The sequence below is a fragment of the Microplitis mediator genome, chromosome 3, assembly GCF_029852145.1.
Source record: "Microplitis mediator isolate UGA2020A chromosome 3, iyMicMedi2.1, whole genome shotgun sequence".
Taxonomy (NCBI): Eukaryota; Metazoa; Arthropoda; class Insecta; order Hymenoptera; family Braconidae; genus Microplitis; species Microplitis mediator.
Window position 1 is genome coordinate 4,237,518 of NC_079971.1, and position 20,046 is coordinate 4,257,563.

Genomic DNA, 20,046 nt, shown 5'->3' on the forward strand with positions numbered 1-20,046 from the left:
TGTCATTTCACCAAATGGAATTTTCCGTATCTTTTTTTGTTCACCCCCGCGTAACCGCCCTCGTTCTTTCTCACTCTCTAACCATCCTCAGTCTACTCGCATGCACGAATCGTCTCACTCGCTCTAGTGAGCTGCTGGATCTCTCTTGCTCTCCCGGGTATCTCGAGCTGCGCGATTATCGAAGAGCCCCCGCGTCACTACACCGCATCAGCTCTGTAGCAGCATCCTAGTCCTTTTGCGGGGCTGGGTAACTGCCGCCCAACGTGCACGGGAAAATCCCTAATCCCATCGAGCTCCTTTAATTCCGCTAAAAAATTATCCCACCCTGACAAAAAAAAATTTATGGGCCACTTTTGGCTACGGACTTACCAGCCAATAATTTATAGGACAGAAATTTTAGTTATTCCGAGCCCACATATGTCGAGATATCGTTATTAAAAATGAACTTACCTCGCTTGGACGTGCTGTCGGCACTGCTAATAAATCCAGGTACGGCAATCACGAGAACAAAGAGTCCACAGTGTACCCAAAACATGTTTATGTCTTAACAACATTGTTCAATTCCATTTTACATAATAATAACAACAATGTCCGCTAATCACTGGGTTGCTCTTGACCACCACGTCTTCATTAATGTCCTTATTTTTAAGGACATACGTTAAATATTTATTGGTATTATTGTTATTTTTAAAAAATGATGTCGATGTCGATGTCGATGTTGATGTCGATACCGATACTGATGACGAAGACTGATAAATATTTAATTGAGGATATAAAGACCCACCCTTAAGACACCTTATGAATCCCGTTTCGCGCATAATTCCGTCAGTCCATTGAAAAAAATTTCTTCATTTTTTATAAATTTTATTTATATTTATAACTGCGGTTTTAAAACAGCCGCACGTTTGCTTGACTAAATAATGAGTAACAACACGAGTTAAAATATAAATTATTTATAATAATACTAATAATAATAATAATAATAATAATATTAAGGCGATTATCACGTAAGGATCATTATTAGTTTAGAAAATAATAAGCTCAGCTTCGCCGTCATTTAACGTACGAAGAAGAGACCGCGGTTATTAAATATCACCGGCACGATGATAATTTACCCAATAATAGCATACGTACGTCAATGGTGAGTGACGACGAGGATGTTAAGTAAGTCACGATCACAACCACGATCACGATTATGAGAAGCGAGCACTTGCAAGAAGAAAATCACGCAACGGCTGCCATCTTCTTCCTCCGGTGGAAGTCTGGAGTATGAAAATATTTGCGAGCTTATATCCCTACTCCTAGACGAGATCCAACGCTCGTCATCAGGGGTATAAGGGATAGATGGAGAGGGATGCAATTGTAAAATTTAGTGGGAGAGTTCTCGGCATGTACAGACGGGAGGATAAAACCTCGTGTATTGTATGGGAGTCATCCCCCGCCACTGGATGCAACCGTCTCCTAGTTTGTACCCTGGTCTATGGATGCACCGTTTAACGGGGTAGATTTTCATCCCTACTATTGACGATGGACGCTGATGCTTATGGTAGTGGTGGTGACGGTGGTGGTGGTTATGGAGGCAGAAGTACAAATGGAAGTGGAAGTGGAAGTGGATTGATGAAAACGGTGGCGGCGCGGATCTGAAGCAACGTTGCCGCAAGCGCGAAACTAAACCGGCCAGACTCTCTTGGTCCTCCCTCATCAGCATCATCTGACTGGCTTTGTCTCACTCCCACTGGCAACTCACCCTTATCGATTCCTGCGCCATTCTACATATTATATAGCGTACTCACTTACACTCAAGGGCTCTCTCTTAGCCGTCGAATCAATAAAATCGGCCTCTGTCGCTCCACAAACATTTTCAGAGACGGGGTAAGCTGTTGGCTGTCTTTCTCGGATGCTGTGGGCGGACTCAGAGATCGCGGAGTTACTCTCTGCTGCTGGTGCTGGTGCTCGGATGCTGGGATGGAAATCGGGCCTGAGGTTTTATCAATAGAGGGCATTAGTGCTGAGAGGGAAAATAATTATTATTTAATTTAAGTTATTTTTCTTTTATTTTTATCAAGCGGCTATTGAGGTTCTTTAAATTATTTTTTTGTAATTGCGAGATCAATTGAAGTTATGTGTACATTTAAATTTAATTCAAGATTTTTTTATGCCAAGGTCAATATTTTCTCATTCAATCACAAGACTCGAGATAAAAATAGATTTTGTTATAAAAAAATGAATTTTTTAATTTCAAGAGTCAATTAAATTGACATTTTTTTTAATTAATTTAATTGCTGATATTGAAGTTGAAATCCAGTTAGATTTTTATTTATAGAGATTGAAGTAAAGGGCATTGAAATTTTTATCAATTACCATTTGAAAAAAAATTTTTTACTAATTAATTTAATTGCTGGTATTGAAGTTAAAGGTGGATTTTATTTTATGTATAAAAATATTTCAAATGAAAAGTAATAAAATTTTATTTAACGATTTTCAATCAATTTTAGTTTGCAGAACTAAAAAATTAAAAAGTAAATTTAATCAGTAGAACAACAAAAAAAATCGGTCTGTCAGTTGACCCTGCGGGCCAGCCCCAAAACTTCCCGCTGTTTTCGAGCTCGCTGAGCTCGAAAACATTATTGTGAATATATTTTCGAGCTCTTCGAGCTTGCAAATACTTTTGTATGCCATTGTTTTGTAAAAAACCATTTTTTAGCATTTCTTTCTTCCACGATATCTCGCGAACGAATTAACCGATTTTGATGGTTGAGGTGGCAATCGACGCGTTTTATCAAGTTCTAAAGCTGGTCGAATTTTGAAATTGATTTATTCAGCCGTTTTTGAGAAATTTCAAAAAAACCAAGGAAAAAATTTTTTTTGAATTCTTTCGTCAACGGTTTCTCTTGAACGAATAAACCGATTTTGATGGTTGAGGTGGCATTCGACGCGGCTTATAGAGTTTTAGAGCTGATTAGATTTTGGAATCAATCCATCGAGCAAATTGGAAGTTATCCAAATAAAACATTTTTAAAAAAATTTTATTTTTGAAATATCTCTGAACGCACCCTACCGATTAAGTTCAAATTTCTACGGCCTCAAGACATTAACAAGCCGCGTCGAATGACACCTCAACGATCAAAATCGGTTCATCCGTTCAAGAGTTATGAATATTTACATACATACATACGTACGTACACACATACATACACTCGGACATCATCGTGAAATTAGTCAGGATAGCTTCCTAGGACCTCGAAACGTCGACATCTGATGGAAATTCGATTTTCGTAAATCGGACCGAAACCAATAACTTCCCGAATTTTTGAAAATTTACAATTTTCTTAGCGGGAAGTTAAAAATATATGTATCGAAGAACGAACACAAAGGGATTTATATACATTTTATCCCGACTCTATAATTAAAATTTTTTTTCTCCATGTCAGTACTTTAAAAAAATTCTCTATTCCTAAATAATTTGATTTTCCTCATATTCAATAAATCTTCGAAAAGATTTTTAAAATTTCAATGAAAAAAATAATTCTTTTAAGGGGATACGCTACCGGGCCTCTTTCTCACTCAGAAAAATAAACGGGACTAATTTTGTTGCACTCGTTGAGTAAATGAGAATTTTAAAACAATTTTTCTCGGAGACGAATTAGAATTTTTGAAAATACGAAATTTCTAGCCCTCTGTTAAGGTTTCAAAAAATGCTAAAGACTCTCTATTTTAGGTTTCTAGTGTTTGTCCGTAAATTAACTTGAATTAAAAATCGGTTACCGTTACTTTTTAAGACAAAACAATTTTTTCTATTTTTCTAACGGCCCATTTTACCCTCAATATTAATATTTTTTTCTACTAAATTTTCTAGTTGCCCATCATTCCCCTTTTTAATTTAAAAATTAAATATAAAAAATCTTCAATAAAAATTTCTATCACAAAATAATTGAATAATTCTATACCTAGGGTAGAAGTGCCATTTTTCGCCACTGCTCCATTTTTTAACATTTAATATTTTTTCTTTTAAATAAAAAAATACAAAATAAAATTTCTACTGCGTGATAAAAGTGACTGAAAAATTAAATACGTCACTGCGTCTTTCCAAATTATTTTATTAAAATTTTTCCAGTGTCCAAAACTGACCCTAGTGGCCAAAAACTCAACCACTACCCCACGAGTTTATTATTTAAATACCAAATTATATATTTCCAAAATCGACTAAAAAAATCACTGACCTTAATTTTAAAAATTAAAAAAATTTACTTACCTTAGAAAAAATGATTAAAAAAAAAATAAATAAGAAATACCAGAGCCGCGGACGTTCCTGCGTTTAATATTTATTAATAATAATATATATTTATATATATATTACGTATAGGTACATATATTCACTCGACAACCTAACAATCTACCGCACATTAAAATCGACAATTACTTAATCTCAATATTTTTTCAAATAATCTTTATTAATTTATATTCATTTTTAATCAATCAATCAATCAATCTATCAATTAATTAATTAATTATCAACTATTAATATTCTCATTAAATTAACATTTAACCAGAGTAAGTTTATGTAATTTGTAAAGTTAAATTTTATTTAAATTACCTAATTAAAAAATTACATAAACTTATTCTTGATCACTCGTACATAAATCATGCAGTCTCACTCTCTCCTTCATTCTCACAATTATTTATTATTAATTATTAATATTAATATTAATATTTATTTATTTAGTTTTATTTGTATTTGAGGATGAGACTTTACCGAATATGATTAGCGTATAAATAGATATCGAGTGACGTGTGAGCAACGTTCGAAAAACTTACAGTCTAATTTATTATTTATTTTAAATTTAAATAATAAATAAATTTATAAATTTAATAATTATTTATTTTATTAAACCTTTCATTTATTTGTTTCTTTAAATCCATCACTGGCAGCCTTTGTAAAACATCTTGTCCCTAGTGTTAAACTTATCTATTATCGATTAGTCATATATATCCACATATTTACATTTATTAATATAAATATGTGTATACATATATTTTAATATCAATTAACTAACATTTTTTTTATATTTATTATTTATTTATCTAGTTTATAAATTTCTTAGTCGGCTAAATGATTGAAAAAACCGTCCGTTGACAAATAAATTGCTTTCCGGTCATCCGTTTTCGATATAAATGCGCTTTATATTTTTTTGTTTTATTTTTTTTTCATTTTTTTACGTTATTGTTTTAAATTTATACCTACCAACAAAGTGCGCAAAATGTGCGTGTTCTCGCGCGATCTTAAGGAACAAGACTTTAAAAAAATTAATTTTTTTCGCCAGTTTATTTATTTTATTTTTTTTATTTTTTTTTTTTTTTATATAAAGGCATTTTTAAATAATTTACGAGATACGAGTTACGAGTCATGGTAACGATTGACTCAAATCACAATTTTGTTTTTTTTAAAAACCACTCAATGTTACAATTTATGTTTCTGTTTTTTTTTTTTTTTTTTTTTTTTTTATTTTTTATAATTAATTAATAAGTTTTTTTTTTTAATTGATGTACAGGCAGAATTGCACATGATTTGTTCTTACGCAGGTAAAAATGAAAGACGCGTTTGTTAAAATTATTTAATTCTTATCGATTTGTTATTTAATTTTTTTTTTTTTTTGTTTGATAAATTCAAAGTCTTGTAATTTAGCAGGGAGGTGGCTACAGATTTCTTACGTCTTACAATTGTTCTTCATTTTACTTTATTTAGTTTTCAATTTTATATTTATATATATATTTTATATACAGAAAAAAAAGGATTTCTCGGTTCAAAAAATTTTTACCGTTCGAAGAAAATTTTGAGTTGCCCTAGAAAAATTTTTGCATTATGAATTGCAAGAGAAAATTTTCTCAGGGTAAAAAAAATTTTTTTGGAGCGAGAAAAAAATTCTGACGTCAATAAATTTTCGTGACATTGAAGTGAACTGACGTTTAATAATTTTTGAATTGTTATTACTACAGTAAATTATAAAAAAAAAAATATTTGAGAAAATTGCACCTGTAGTTTTTTTTATTTACTATATGTGCATTTTTTTACTTTTTTTTTTTTTTAATTGATGTGTTGAAAAAAAAATCCGAAAATTGTTAATCATCTGTTACCTTCAGGACCATGAATTTTTCTAGTCCTAAGAAAATTTTTATTTGTATTTCATACTGCAAAATTTTTCTTACGCCAAGAGATCCTTTTTATTTCCATGTATAAATTTGTATATATATATTTTTTTTTCCAAATTGCTTACGGCAGATCTCACAGTAAGGAATTAAATTTAATTCCTCTATTATATTCTTTTATATTTTCTTTACAAAGAAAAACATTTTATGAAAAGATTCTAACGTCCATTCATTTTAAATGAGAGAATTTAAGTCCATTTAAACTTACATTTTTATTTAAACCTTTTTTTAATAATAATAATAATTGATTGCGAGTTGTCTAAATTCTTTCCTCATTTACTTATTGATATTTTAAATTAAAAAAATTTATTCACAAACTTTGGCACAAAATAATACTGAAAATATTTTATTATAATTAAAATTCATTTTATTTATATTTTAATAATAAATTTAAAAGAAAAAAAATACACTTTAATTATAATAAAAAATTTTTTAACAATTTTAAAATAAAATTTAAATTACTATCGATAATTACATTTTTTAAAATTAACCGCCAAAAATTATATTTCATTACTTAGTAATTATTAAATAATAAATAGTCACATATTCTTTCATTTATTTATTCACTCGAACAAACACTCATTACAATTTAATTTGCATTTAATTATGCAGTTTTTTTCTCCATCATTTTTTTTTTAATTAATTTAATTAATTTATTTAATTATTATATCTCTCAAGTCTAAACGAACTCATCTTACGACAGTGAATCGCTACTTGGGTATATGCGTTATATACTTAGAATAGAAATATATTAAAATTGCAAATTCATACGTTGTGTGTTTTTTAGTTTTATTTTTTAAATTTTATTTTATTTATTTCTTATGGGCCGCGAAGGCTCTTCGAGCACGCCACCGACAATCCCGCGCACATTTCTTTATTTATTTTACGTTTTTTTGGTTTTTTCTTTTTTTTTAATAATTAACATCGTTTGAACACTCATTTTATCCACCCTCGTTACCCCGAAGAGCAGTAAATTATAATTTTATTAATAATTCAAAAAGTCTACGGTTTCTGCGGCGCCACCAAATGATCGCGAATTCTTGTAGAACTCGACGAAATAAGACTTTTTTTTCAAATAGCTATAACTTTCTCAAAAATGGACTAATTCAGACATTTTTTTTTTCAAAATTTTCGTCTTCAAATGCACTTTCCGGAAAAAAATACATAAAAATTGAAGATATCAAAATCTTAGAAATATTTCATCTTTTTGAAAAAATCTAATTTTTCTCAAAATCCATTTTTCTCAAAAACTAAGCGAGATGTCGAAAAATTTTATTCTTTAAGAAAGTCTTATTTCGTCAAGTTCTAGAAGAATTCACGGTCATTTGGCGGCGCCACGGGAACCGTAGAATCACCAATAATTCGCTAACTTTTATAATTTCAAAATTTCAATTAAATCCGATTTATTTCTTTTTATTTATAATCAAATTTTATTGAAATTATTCTTTACGATACCAAATAATTAAACACATATATTTTTTAAATAATTACTGTTGCAAATAAATTTATTTTTGTAGATTTTTTAAACTGATATTTTTTCCCATTCGAAAAATTATTCAAATCATTCAAAATTTTTATTAAAATTCTCACCCCCTCCCTAATCTACAAAAATCATCAATTACCCGTAAAAAAATTTTTGTTCATAATGAATTTCGATTTGAATTTCATGACGAAACTTAGATCGTGACACAAATATGACTTTCATCATAAATTTACTCCAACTTTTCGTCTAGTAAATCCGTATCAATTCTAAATTAATGTATTCTGTCTTCGCATTGTACTTGGCATGATTTCGATAGAAACTTGACTGAATTTTTACCTTTTTTCAAATTCATCGATTCAGAAATCGCCAATAAATTTCTCTTATCAAACTTGATTTACTTTGATCGAAATTAGACTCATAATTTTGTCGTGATAAAAATTGTTGATACAAATTAATTATGAAAGTCATATTTGTGTCACGATCTGAGTTCCGTCATGAAATTCAAATCTAAATTACGAATAAAATTTTTTTACGCGGTAATTTTTTTAAAATTCAAAAATTTATTTTTCATACATCGGGTTTTTTTTTTTCTCAAAATTACAGAACAAAAAGCGACCGCTACCAGTGAAAAAAATCTACGAATAAAAACCAAAAAAATTATTTTAATACATAAATATTCATTAAAACATTAATAATTAATAATTATCTTATTTAATAATAATCAATATCAATATTAATATTTATCTCGATAATGATACTATTTTTTTTTTTTAATAAACAACAAGATAACAAGCCAGAAAACAGTGTCAAGTAAAAGCTTTTTGAAAAATATTGAACAACATCATTTAATATGAAAACGAGCGACTGTGAATATATATAATAATTATAATTACGTAATATAATTGAGTGGTTTTATATCCACATTCTCTTTATTTATATTTTATTATTTATTATTCAGAACCATCTTTGTTTATTTATTTATTTATTTATTTATTTATTTATTTATTCACTCTGAGGATTTTCAACTCTTTAATATATTCATATGTATTTTTTTTTATTTTTTTTTTTTTAAGATAGGGCAGTGTCGTGGACGGTTACGGAGAGCATCCGTATCCCAAAATGTTTCCTACAAGTATACATAATACTATTCAATAATAATAATAATTAATTAATTAATTTAATAATAATAATAAGTACATGTTTAACAACCGTCATTAGATCTAAGGTTTATAAGTATCGTTATTTATTTTAGATGGATTTTTTAGTCCTTTTTTCCGTAAGAACATTTTATAAATAACAAAACAATTTTTTTAATATATTGGTACCCGATAAAAAATTACTAAATTTATCTTAAATACAATTGATCTATTGATCCATTAATGATTTTTTTATTGTAGATCTCTGATATATTTTTTTAGAGAAATAATTACGTACTTTTGGTAGATCTTTTAAAAAGTATCGAGCTGCAAATCTTGAATGAACCAGTTATTGATCTATGATCTATAATAGATCTTTTGATCTTTAGTAGATCGAAATAGATTTTTTGTATAAGATTATTTATAAATGATCTATAGATCTAGCGTAGTGTGCTAGAGAAAAAAATTTAGATCTATGGATCTTTTTCCTCATTAGATCTATGTAGATCTGCATAGATCATAGCAAAAAGAAGGGGATCAATCAGTGAAAATTAAATTTTAATTTTGAAAAAAAATTGAGATCTAAGAAGATCTAGAGTCTGAGTAGATTTTAATAGATCTATGATCTAAGATCTTGTTAGATCAATTATATATTTGATATATAGATTAGATGTCATTAAAAAATCTGGATCTATTGTAGATCTAAAATAGACAAATATTAATTTAATAAAAAAAATTATGCATTCGGTTTTTAAGACGTGATCATAAAATTGTAAAATAAAACTTTAGATGAAAGATCTATAGATCATGGATCAATAATTAGTTTATCAAAATTCACTGCAAGAACTTTTTGAGGAATTTTTCCAAAAGTGTGGGATTATTTCTAGAAAAATTTCTTAGAGATCTATAGAGAACGTTCGTGGATCATCAATAGATCAATTGTAGATCCAAGATCAAGTTAAAAATTTTTTGTTGCGGGTAATAATAATCAGTATTACCATAATTTTGATAAAATTACTTGGATTTAGTTAAATAAAGTCAGTCGGAGCCAGAAAAAGTGCGAGTGTTCCGTACCGACGACAATTATCATTATCATTATCATAATTATTATTATTATTACTAATAATTAATATGATAAATCGATAAAAAAGGTATGAAAATGCAAAAAGAAAGATAAAAATAATATATATTGTACCTAAAAAAACAGCATTATTAAAGACGATCTTCTTCTTCTTCTTCATTGTCTTCATTATTTTCCTCAGACTCTTCTTTGTAACCAGGATGTTCGCTGATTGCATAATAATTACCATTATAAATAACCCCAAGTTCCCTCAGGACGTCACCACGTATAATAGCTTTAATGGTCCAATTGTAGCATTCTTCACTCTCGCTTTCCCGGTCGAGTCTCTCGACATCGAGAATTTTCGAACTCAGTCTCTCCAAAATAATCCCGATGTCTTTAATGCTCAGATGGTGCTTTTGGTCGACAGTGAGCTGGTCGATCAGCAGCAAGAACTTTTCGGAAGTGACGATCTCGTCCTCCATTATCGTGTTCTCGGTCTCGGACTCGGAGCTGTCGTGTTCCTGATGATGGTTATTGAGATGATGATGATGCATGTGGAAGCCCGAGTTCCGAGGGGACGATGACTCTTCCTCCGCGGTGTCACGAAACCTGACGTGGCCTTTCACCATCCCCGGACGTCGAGTTCCGTCCGAGAGAGAGGAAGGCGGCTGCGGAGAGGGCGTTTGAGTCTGAGTCTGCTGCTGGTGCTGATCGCGCTGGACCGAGTGTTGGTCCTGAATAGGTGAGGTAGCAACTGATTTGTGTACAGCAATACGTCGACCCTCCTCGTGCAATGCACAGCAGTGAAAGTCACACTCGCTGGTATTGTTACCGTCGGTACCGTTTACGGGACTGCCGTTACGTGCCACTGGCTGGTGGATACGATTTGAGCACTCGGGCGTGTGGATATGAATGGTTGAACTGCTTTCAAATGAATTGGTACCCTGCTTAACAAGACGACCAGTCATACCTGAGTGTGAGTTAGCACCTACGCCACCTGTACCAGGCCCAGAACCAGGAGCACCACCAGTCCCAGTACCGACACCAACGTACGTACTGTTACTCGGACTAGTAAAACTTTTTTGCACCATATCGTCATGATTTATCACAGTGATTTGGGGGCTACTGTAGCGAGGCGGCAATAGCTCTGCCACATGTCCCGTTTTGTCGTAACCAAGTTTGTCCAAACTCGTCTGTATCACGAGGGATGGACGTTGACCGGGTCCACTTAAATCAGCCTTCTTAGTTGGTGAGTATTTAGAACTCGTTGGATCTGATGATTTTGGTTGCTGAACCGGGGGCTGTTGTGATTGTCCAGCTCCGGAAGACGAGGATGTTGACGAGCGCTGGTCCCAATGTAGCACCACCGTGACACGTCCCTTGTTGTCCATGATTTTCCACGAGGGCGTTTCATCGTGCAACTCCAGGGCATGGATAGTCTCACAAACTATTTTTGGTATTGCTGATATTGCTGTGAAAGACAAATATTCGTTTTTAGCTAATTTTTTTTTGCAATTCCTGTTGTCGTACATCAGACCATCAGATTTGTGATCTTGGTAACAGGGTTCCAGTGAAGTAGTAGCAGTACCTGCGCGGATGATGTCGACGCCTGTTGGACACCAGCGCTCGCCATGCCGCAGTAACAGCAGGATTGTGTTGTTCGCTAGGGTCTTGAAGTATTCCCCGTCCTCGACCTGTGTTCCGTCAGACTCTAGCACCAGGGACACATTTTCGTTCGGTGGCACGCCCAACTTTTCTTTACCTGTCGATAATACACCCCAATTACTACCGTTATCAGCACCTCCACCGCCAATTATCTCGACAAAATATTTTTAATTATAGTGACAATATTTACCTCGGTGTAAAAGCTCCTCGAAATTGCTTACGACTAGACCCTTCCGTACGTTACGCCAGCTGTCCCATATCTTGAAAGGTCTCTTGTTCCGTAACTCCTGCTCATAAAAATACACTTTCATTTAGTATTTATACCACAATGACAGCGCCACTAGATAAAGTATGCGGTAAAAATATAAAAAAAAAAAAATATAAACAACAAAATAAGCTGCTCTTGGAATAATCGACTCGGGTATTCCTGCAGCATCCATCAGATAATCGGATGGCTGTTAAATAGAGTGTCCATACCGGGTCAACGGAAAGCTAATTTACCCTGCATATTAACTCTCCTTCTCTCTTTAATTTTATCTTTCCGCGCTATATCGGATTCTCTTTCTCCTGATGCCGGTGCGCTGGCACTGATGATGCTGAGGGTCGCGGCGATTTTACCCCATAGTTTTTATTATGCACACACGAGTCGGACCGAATACCAAACGAGACTTGGATGAGACGCGCGCTTTATTCCCCGGGTTTATAAATACATATAACCAACTGGCCTACACTCTATAGATTATTGTCGTGTACCTGAGGCATACATAAATTGCTCGGTCAAATATGTCTAATGTAATTTATATCGAGTCGACAAGTTCCCGTGTAAGAGTTATGATAGCTCTTGTGTCATCTCGAGTGGATTTAGATTAAATTTATAAGTGCGCGCGTAACATAAGATGGCCGAATAAATAAATAAATAAATAAATAAATAAATAATTTATAAACGGGTGGATATGTGTGGTGCAGTTGAGGTGAACAAGGCGTCGTTGGGTGGGAAAGAAAAGCGGCGTCTAAGTGGCAGGTCCCCGGATGGGCGGAATGCGTTATCGAACGAGAGTAGTTGAGAGCAGAGCAGAGTAGAGAAGCGGTTACGTGCTATGAACATCCTCTCTCTTGTACTGAGTACAGACTGTCAGCCCTCGCCCAACCTGTCTTCCGCGGCTTATATCCTACTCTTATACATTCAATTTCTATCTCATATTAAATATGTTGGGTACCCCGAGTTAAATCCGTCATCTATTTGACCAGCGAATCGGTAGTTAAATGCCACCAGACAAAATAAATATCAAATTTAATTCAGAGTAGTGTTTCCTCAGGACCTGAGGGAGGAACGGACTTGAGTTTGATTGGACGGAATTTAATTTGTAGGGTAAATTAGCTTATGAGTTAAAATATTAGCGCAATAGGTCATTGGACGGATGGATAAGAAAAAAAAATACGGGCGATGCGACGGAGGCTGAAGAAGGGTTGAGAGGCTGGAGGGGTTGTATGAAGGAGGATTAGGACGAAATTATGTTTGGGTCGTTCCGCGTTTTCAACAGGGTGGCGCTAGACTGGTTCAGCGCAGACGCAAGCGCAACTTATGGTCGACAACACTGACCTGATTCAATCATTCTTTAAAGGAACGTTATACTCGTTAAATTAACGTATCGAGAAAATAAGAGTTTGAGGATAAGAGATATGATGGGGATGTGGATATGGATATGATATGATATGAAGATGGAAAAGTAGGATGAGGATGAGGATGAGGATGAGGATGAGTGAAAAGTAAAGAGAATGAAAAAGATGATGAAGAATAAAGACTAGCATAATACATAGTCAAGTGTCTTGGTAGTACTTAGGGGATGATAGCGTAAATCATGAGTAAAATTTTCCACTTGACAAAACGAACAAAGCCCATCTCGAGGGAAAATTAAAAAAAGAGAGAGAGAGATGAACGAAATAATATATATGTACATATATGGATATATATCTGTGTTTTATTCTTTGAATAAACATTCCACGAGGTCGTAAATCGCGAAATGTGAAGGACGTATCGATTTATGAGGAGAGTAGTTTTAGATTTCGTCTGATACTGGAAGCTAATGCTCGCTGCCAAAAGGTAAAAAGGCATTGCGCCCATTTCCTGGATTTAGAGTAATGAAAAACGCTGAAGGAGGGGTCCACCATCATCACAACCGCCCCCGTCTCTCTCGCGTCTCACCTCTCGCGTCTCCGCCGTGTCTCCGCGGTCCTCCTTTCTCGGGATTACGCCGGATGCGCGAGAGAGTACAAGTATACGGAGCACAAGAACCCGAAGAAAGAGAAAAAGACAGAAATATATATGTGTGTATATATAAAAAAAAAGGGTCACGGGCCGAAGGAGGAGGTTGCCGTCCCCAATATCCTAGGCCAGCCTCCCACACCACTGCCACGTCCCCTCGTTCCCTCTTACTCCCTCGGTGCACGTTCAATCAGGGAACTCGAACGGCCGCCGTGTCACGGGGTCATCTACCAGGCGAGGGAAACTAGGTCACGTCAGATTCTATTTGGGACAGGGAGCTTTTATGGCCCACATTAACTTGTTTCTTCTGTCAATCACACACTTTTACACACACCCATGCCTTAGATGACACATACCACTAAATTTCATAACTGCCCTTATTCATTTTACCGACATAGACAAATTAAATAAAATAAAACAATGATAATAATTTAAAAAAATTCAATAATAGTAAATTTTTTATCACATTTTTACCTCTCTTGCCATTACGTCATATCCCAGCAGGTCAAGGGACCGTCCCACTTGGCACTTATTAAAAAGTGAATGCGGCACGACGTCGCATTATTGTGCGTCTCTTGTCTCTTGACCCCAGCAATATCAGTGGCAATCGGTATCGATGATCAAGTCCTAAGTTTATACAGCAACAAACCATCAAGCTCTTGAAGAATTAACACTGGGCAGTATAATTTCTGTTGACCCACCAGAGGATGCCGTATTACCTACGACGTAAACTTCCAAGAAGACGAGCAACTTCACTCAGCATCCTGTCTATCATCAGCGGGCTCCAATAAATAATGCGATGACTTGTCCTGCATGGGGGTGCCGTCACACCTCGATACCTCTGGATCCTCACTTATTTATTTAATAAAAGATTCAGCGTTATAGCTTGACAGTATACCAAGTGTTCCACTCGCTACAACACGGAGCACGGCGCACCTTGGTCCATATAAACTTGGCCTCCTATGCGACACCCCAACCACCACCACCACCAGCACCAGCACCACCAGTAGCCAGCCAGTACTACGACCTGGCTCCGTCGACGGACGCGCGTCGTCTGCGCGACCGTTCGACGCCAGCACCACCGACGACAGTCAACCCCGACACAGACGCCACCACACGAGTTATTGGAACAGAAGGATTGGATGGACCGACGCCCCAACGGTCAGGAGACACACGAGGACCAGACAACACCCTTGATGGATACTCTGGATCTACGTCCTTTCAACTGCCATCATTCCTCTATTTATTTTACCCAATCTCGAGTGCTCCAATTACCAAAATCACTCACTCAACTTCCAACTCGTCTGTAAATCTGCCCCGACTATGACTTACTCTGACACTGGCTCCAGCTTCCTACGACGTCTTCCCCAACCCGTTGGTTCCGAAACGTTCTGACAAAAAAAAAACCAGAAAAGGTTTAAGTTTACAAATATTTAATAACAAATCACTTGAAATAATTATAAAAATTTGTTACCCAGTTTCTTAAATGGTCGTATCTTAGACGTCTTCTCTTTAGAAGCCAGAGAACAGCTCACGTTCTTACTGCGGCGAATCCGCGGAATTTCCGTAGATCGATCCTACCGGGAGCGCACACCGTGTCACACAATTTACCGTTTACCTACAATACAACCACACTACTCTCTTTTTATATACTAACAGATGATGAGGGTGCGGGGATATGTGTTATGTATATTGTCTCACTTTATCAAGTTAAATAACAGATAATACCTTCTCCGTTGGCTCTCTGGGCAGATGGGAAAAACAAATTACCAGAGCACAAACTTCCAAGAGAGACCGCCTGGCCAGAGATGAATCTCACGGAATTAATATGCTGACACAACACTCGCGCCTCCGTTTGATAACAAACCAGATCCTGTGTTAAGGTTCATGCTCTATTCACTTCCTGATAACAGAATTTGAATCCGCCGCTGTCATTCGCGGAGATAATAAGTGCGCGAAAATATGGTGACTTATGACCAATTATCTTTTATACAATAAAATGAGGCGGAAAAAAATAATTCAGGCATCGATTTGTAATCAAATTTGGATAGAAAAAAAATTTACGCTCCGTTGCCGCCTAAATTATTTTACTTTTTGGAAACTTGACCAACTATTTTTACATTTTTTTATTTATTGACAAATATTTCAAACTTTTGCGCGGTAAAAATTAAAAAAAAATCGTGATATTGAAATTTCATGATCCTGAAGTTAGCAGACAATTCAAAATTTTTGCATTTTTTTTTGAACAGTTAAATTTTAAGATAAAAAAAAACTAAAAATATGCACATGTAGAAAATTTAAAAAACTACAGGTGCAATTTTTTCAAATATTTTTTTTTTCTGGTTTATCGTCAAAAAAAAAATCAAAAAATTATTAGACGTCTGCTAACTTCAGTATCATGAAATTTCGACGTCAAATAATTTTTGAATTCTTTTTAAAACCATAAATTAAAAAAAAAAAAAATATTTCAGAAAAATACACCTACAGATTTTTTAATTCTCTACATGTGCATATTTTTAGTTTTTTTTTTTTATTAATAAAATTGCTGAAAAAATGTCTGAAATACTGAAAATATTCAACTCTACGCTTTTCTATTTAAAAATTAAAATTTTATAATTTTGTGTACGAGAAATAATTTTTAATAGGTCTCCTAGTGACAATACAAGCCACGAAAAATAAATACCAATAAAAAAATTAATTTACTAATTCAAATAAAAGCGCGGGAATATTTGAAATAGAGATGGCGCTCTTTTCAAATAAACGCGCGCAAATGGCGTCCGGGATTCAAAACATAACCTTCAAACTACATTTCCATTTCTGTTTATGCAGTCAGTAGTAATCATCATCAATAATAATTTAAAAAAATAATTAAAGTAATTTTAAATTTCAAATTAAAAAACAGTGAAGTGAATTAAAGAATGGGTAAAAAACGCAGTATACAAGCATCAGCAAAAAGTATTAAAATAGAAGTTAAAGATGAGATAAGTGAGTTTATTATTATATTTAATTATTAATTTATCGTAATTATAAAATATAAGTAATTTTGTAACATAATAAATTCAATAAATTAGATGATAATGAAGTATTGGTTGCACGTGATCGTCTAAAAGGAGCTTTACGGGAACTGCTACGCAATAGCGACGAAGGATCATCAGCAGAGTCCGCAGACGAACTTCCACCACCAGAAATGAAGCCGACACCAGTTAAAAAGTTGGTATATTTATTATTTTAAATTATACATGACTACTGTCAACTTGATCATACTTTCAACTAAAATATCTAGACAAGATTGTCGTAGAAATTAAATTTTTTCTTTTATTTGACAGATCGAAACCTCCACCAACGCGTAAAATAAAAAGACGCAAGCAGTTGCCTGCTGATCAATTATTCCACCACACATATGTCATGAAATTATTTGACAGGAGTGTAGATTTAGCGCAATTTCGCGAAGACACTCCGCTGTATCCAATCTGTCGCGCCTGGCTGGCAAATCAACCGCGAAATCCAAACCTGGTACCCAAAGTCAGGACTCCTAGTCCTGAAATAGTCGACGAGGTTCACACAGATAACAATCTTGAGGATTCAAATGGTGAATTACGGGATGTTTTTAATTTGCCGTTACCTAAACCTGCTGAAGAAGCTTTCCCGAGGAATCGGATCCCGTCGCCATCTCCGCAGCCCAAGGAAAAACTTGATCTTAATTATGTAATTATTTATTTATTAAGTAATTAATAGTCTATTTATTTATTTATTAATTAATTTTTATTCAGGAAGGAAAAACTCTGAAGTCTAAAGAAACTTTGATGAAAAGTCATCGGTTGCATTGGAATTCGGTCAGACGTAAATGGCACCAACAGGCACAGAAAAATGAAAAACGTTTTCAAAAAAGTGCTAATATACTTGAAACTATTTTTAAAAGGTTCAGTATTCATTTTATTAATAAACATTTTTAAATACTAATTACTGTAAATTAATTAGTAATAACTATTGAGTACTAATTGTTTACTGTTTTATGTTAATCGATATTTTGAATAATTTTTTATTGATGTAATTTTTTTTCAGGGCCCAGTCAGAGTTTGAGTAATTGAAGGACGAATTGAAAATTCATTAATATAATTGACGATTTATAAATTAATTTTTCTGACTAAAAATATATAAATGTAACAAATAAATAAATTGTGTTAATAAGTTAATTAATTATCAAACAGGAAACTTTTTTTTTTAATTCATTTAAAAATTATAAGATAAGACGGAGTCTCCAATTTAATTTAAGGGGACATTCAAAAATGCGCTGCAGCTCAGCAGCAACCGTGCAAGTGCAGCGTAGCAGCAGCACGATTTTTACACGAAACACTTGAGTGTTTTTTTTTTATATTTTAAATATTTCTATCATATTCTGCCGCCTTTTGATCATAACACGATTTTTAAGTTTTCTCCGTTTTCTAATAATTTATTTTTAAAATATTTAAATTTACCGCGCAAGTAATGAGAATAATCCATAAATTATTCATAAAAATAAAAATTTTCGAGTATATTTTGTAGTCTACTTAATATAATTATGGATACATATAAATATATGATACTGAAGTTAACTGAGGTCCAATGATTTTTGGATTTTTTTTTTAACAATAAATTAAAAAAAAAAAATATTTGAAAAAATTGCATCTATAGTTTATTAAATTTTCTACATGTGCATATTTTTATTTTTATTTTTTTTTTTTTAAATTTAGTCATTGAAAAAAAAATTCAAAAATTTTTAATTGTCTGCTAATTTCAAGATCATTATAAATTTTAATGAAATTATTGACTTCCAATTTTGAAATTTCGCGCCAAGTTGGCGCTACTGCGCGTCACGATTCAACGTTCAAATTTTTGCTAAAGTGGGGGCGGTCGAATGTTTGCAAAATCGATTCCTTTGTTTCAACTGACGGTTCGATAGCGGCAGTCAGTATCATCGGCAATGGCAGTAGTGGTCCAGATCCTTCTTTACGTTTGAATTAAAATACAATTGCAGTGGCGTCGTGTAAAATTGTGCAGTGATTGTAAAATTTATCTTTTATTAATTTAAATTGTGTGAAGTATTTGTGGTGTAGTTAAGTGATTAGTGTTGGTGTAAAGTGTTAAGTGTTCAGTGCAAGTGTTGAGTGTTGCGAATTGCTGATGCTGATGACTTCCTAGTTCCTGATCAAACTCATCTGGCATCGTCTGGTGGGAAATAGCAGTTAAGTGACGTCTTTTTAGCTGCAATACACTTGGATTTGAATTTAAATCAAATCTCCAAGTGTATTAGGATACCCTTCTGCATATTATTTCCCCGCCAAGGTTTGTTCAAACACTCAAGTGTTTTTTTTTATTTAAAATATTTTATGATCCTGAAGTCAACAGACAATGAGTAATTTTCGGATTTTTTTCAACAAATAAATTACAAAAAAAAAAAATATGCACTTGTAGAGAATTTAAAAAACTACAAGTGAAATTTATTAAAATATTTTTTTAAAAATAATTTATTGTCTAAAAAAAAATCCACAAATTATTAGACGTCGGCTAACTTCAGTATCATAATATTTTTCTATCATATTCAACCACCATTTTTTTTTTTAAAAGAATTTTGATTTGTCTCCAATTTTCAATAATTTATTTTTCAAATATTTGAATTTACCGCGCAACTAATAAAAATAATCAATAAATTATTGACGGAAATAAAAAATTTCGAACACATTTTTTAGTCTAATTAATAAAATTATTGACAAAAATAATTTTTTATCAAATGATTAAATTTAAATTTTGAAATTTCGCGCCGTTGGCGCTACTGTGCGTCACTGTATTTAACGTTCAAAATTTTTGCTAAAGTGGGGGAGGGGGGATAATAAATCGCAAAGTCGATTGTTTCGTATCGACTGGCGGTCCAATAGCGGCAGTCAGTATCATTTAGAACGGCAGTTGTCCAGATCTTCCTTTACGTTTGAATTGGAACACAGTATTGTGGCGTCGTGTAATTATCCATTAAATTTGTTGCTCATAGTTATTTTTTAATTAAATTGCGCAGTGTTTTTAAAATTTTAATTGTGCAAAGTGTCTGTAGTGTACTTAAGTGTTGAGTGCTTAGTGTTAGTGTAAAGTGTTGCTGATGGCTGATGCTGATGCTGATGACTTCCTAGTTCCTGAACAAAATCATCTGGCATCGTCTGGTGGGAAATAGCAGTTAAGTGATGAGTGTGAATGTAGCAGACAT

At 33.4% G+C, this 20,046-nt stretch overlaps 3 protein-coding genes across 17 annotated transcripts in view; 1 reads left to right on the forward strand and 2 right to left on the reverse strand.

Annotated features, from left to right (window-relative positions):
- Positions 1 to 1,276, reverse strand: part of LOC130664441 (disintegrin and metalloproteinase domain-containing protein 9) — a 54,586-nt gene extending 53,310 nt beyond the window's left edge. For 11 of the 13 annotated variants that reach the window (XM_057464319.1, XM_057464316.1, XM_057464318.1 and 8 more), the window contains exon 1: positions 451 to 1,276. In XM_057464319.1, the coding sequence (XP_057320302.1) occupies positions 451 to 535 (85 nt within the window). In that variant the 5' untranslated portion in view covers positions 536 to 1,276. The remainder of the gene's footprint in view (positions 1 to 450) is intronic. The other 2 variants (XM_057464311.1, XM_057464312.1) reach the window with 2 other exon arrangements.
- A 3,326-nt stretch (positions 1,277 to 4,602) lies between these two features.
- Positions 4,603 to 15,638, reverse strand: LOC130664997 (uncharacterized). 3 transcript variants are annotated; one of them, XM_057465231.1, is made up of 5 exons: positions 15,543 to 15,638; positions 15,289 to 15,432; positions 14,289 to 15,205; positions 11,742 to 11,838; positions 4,603 to 11,648 (listed from the first exon to the last, which is right to left on the reverse strand). In XM_057465231.1, exons 3-5 carry the CDS (start codon positions 14,298 to 14,300, stop codon positions 10,036 to 10,038), a joined length of 1,722 nt encoding a protein of 573 aa, XP_057321214.1. In that variant the 5' UTR covers positions 14,301 to 15,205; positions 15,289 to 15,432; positions 15,543 to 15,638; the 3' UTR covers positions 4,603 to 10,035. The 3 variants fall into 3 exon arrangements, with proteins under 3 accessions (XP_057321214.1, XP_057321215.1, XP_057321216.1); XM_057465232.1 differs by lacking the exon at positions 15,543 to 15,638 and having other exon boundaries at positions 4,603 to 8,813; positions 10,019 to 11,648; positions 15,289 to 15,506; XM_057465233.1 differs by lacking the exon at positions 15,543 to 15,638 and having other exon boundaries at positions 4,603 to 11,357; positions 11,475 to 11,648; positions 15,289 to 15,500.
- A 963-nt stretch (positions 15,639 to 16,601) lies between these two features.
- On the forward strand, positions 16,602 to 18,032 carry LOC130664624 (protein lin-37 homolog). Its single transcript, XM_057464624.1, has 5 exons — positions 16,602 to 16,799; positions 16,886 to 17,024; positions 17,141 to 17,519; positions 17,585 to 17,733; positions 17,877 to 18,032. Exons 1-5 carry the CDS (start codon positions 16,733 to 16,735, stop codon positions 17,896 to 17,898), a joined length of 756 nt encoding a protein of 251 aa, XP_057320607.1. The 5' UTR covers positions 16,602 to 16,732; the 3' UTR covers positions 17,899 to 18,032.
- Positions 18,033 to 20,046: the final 2,014 nt, after the last annotated feature.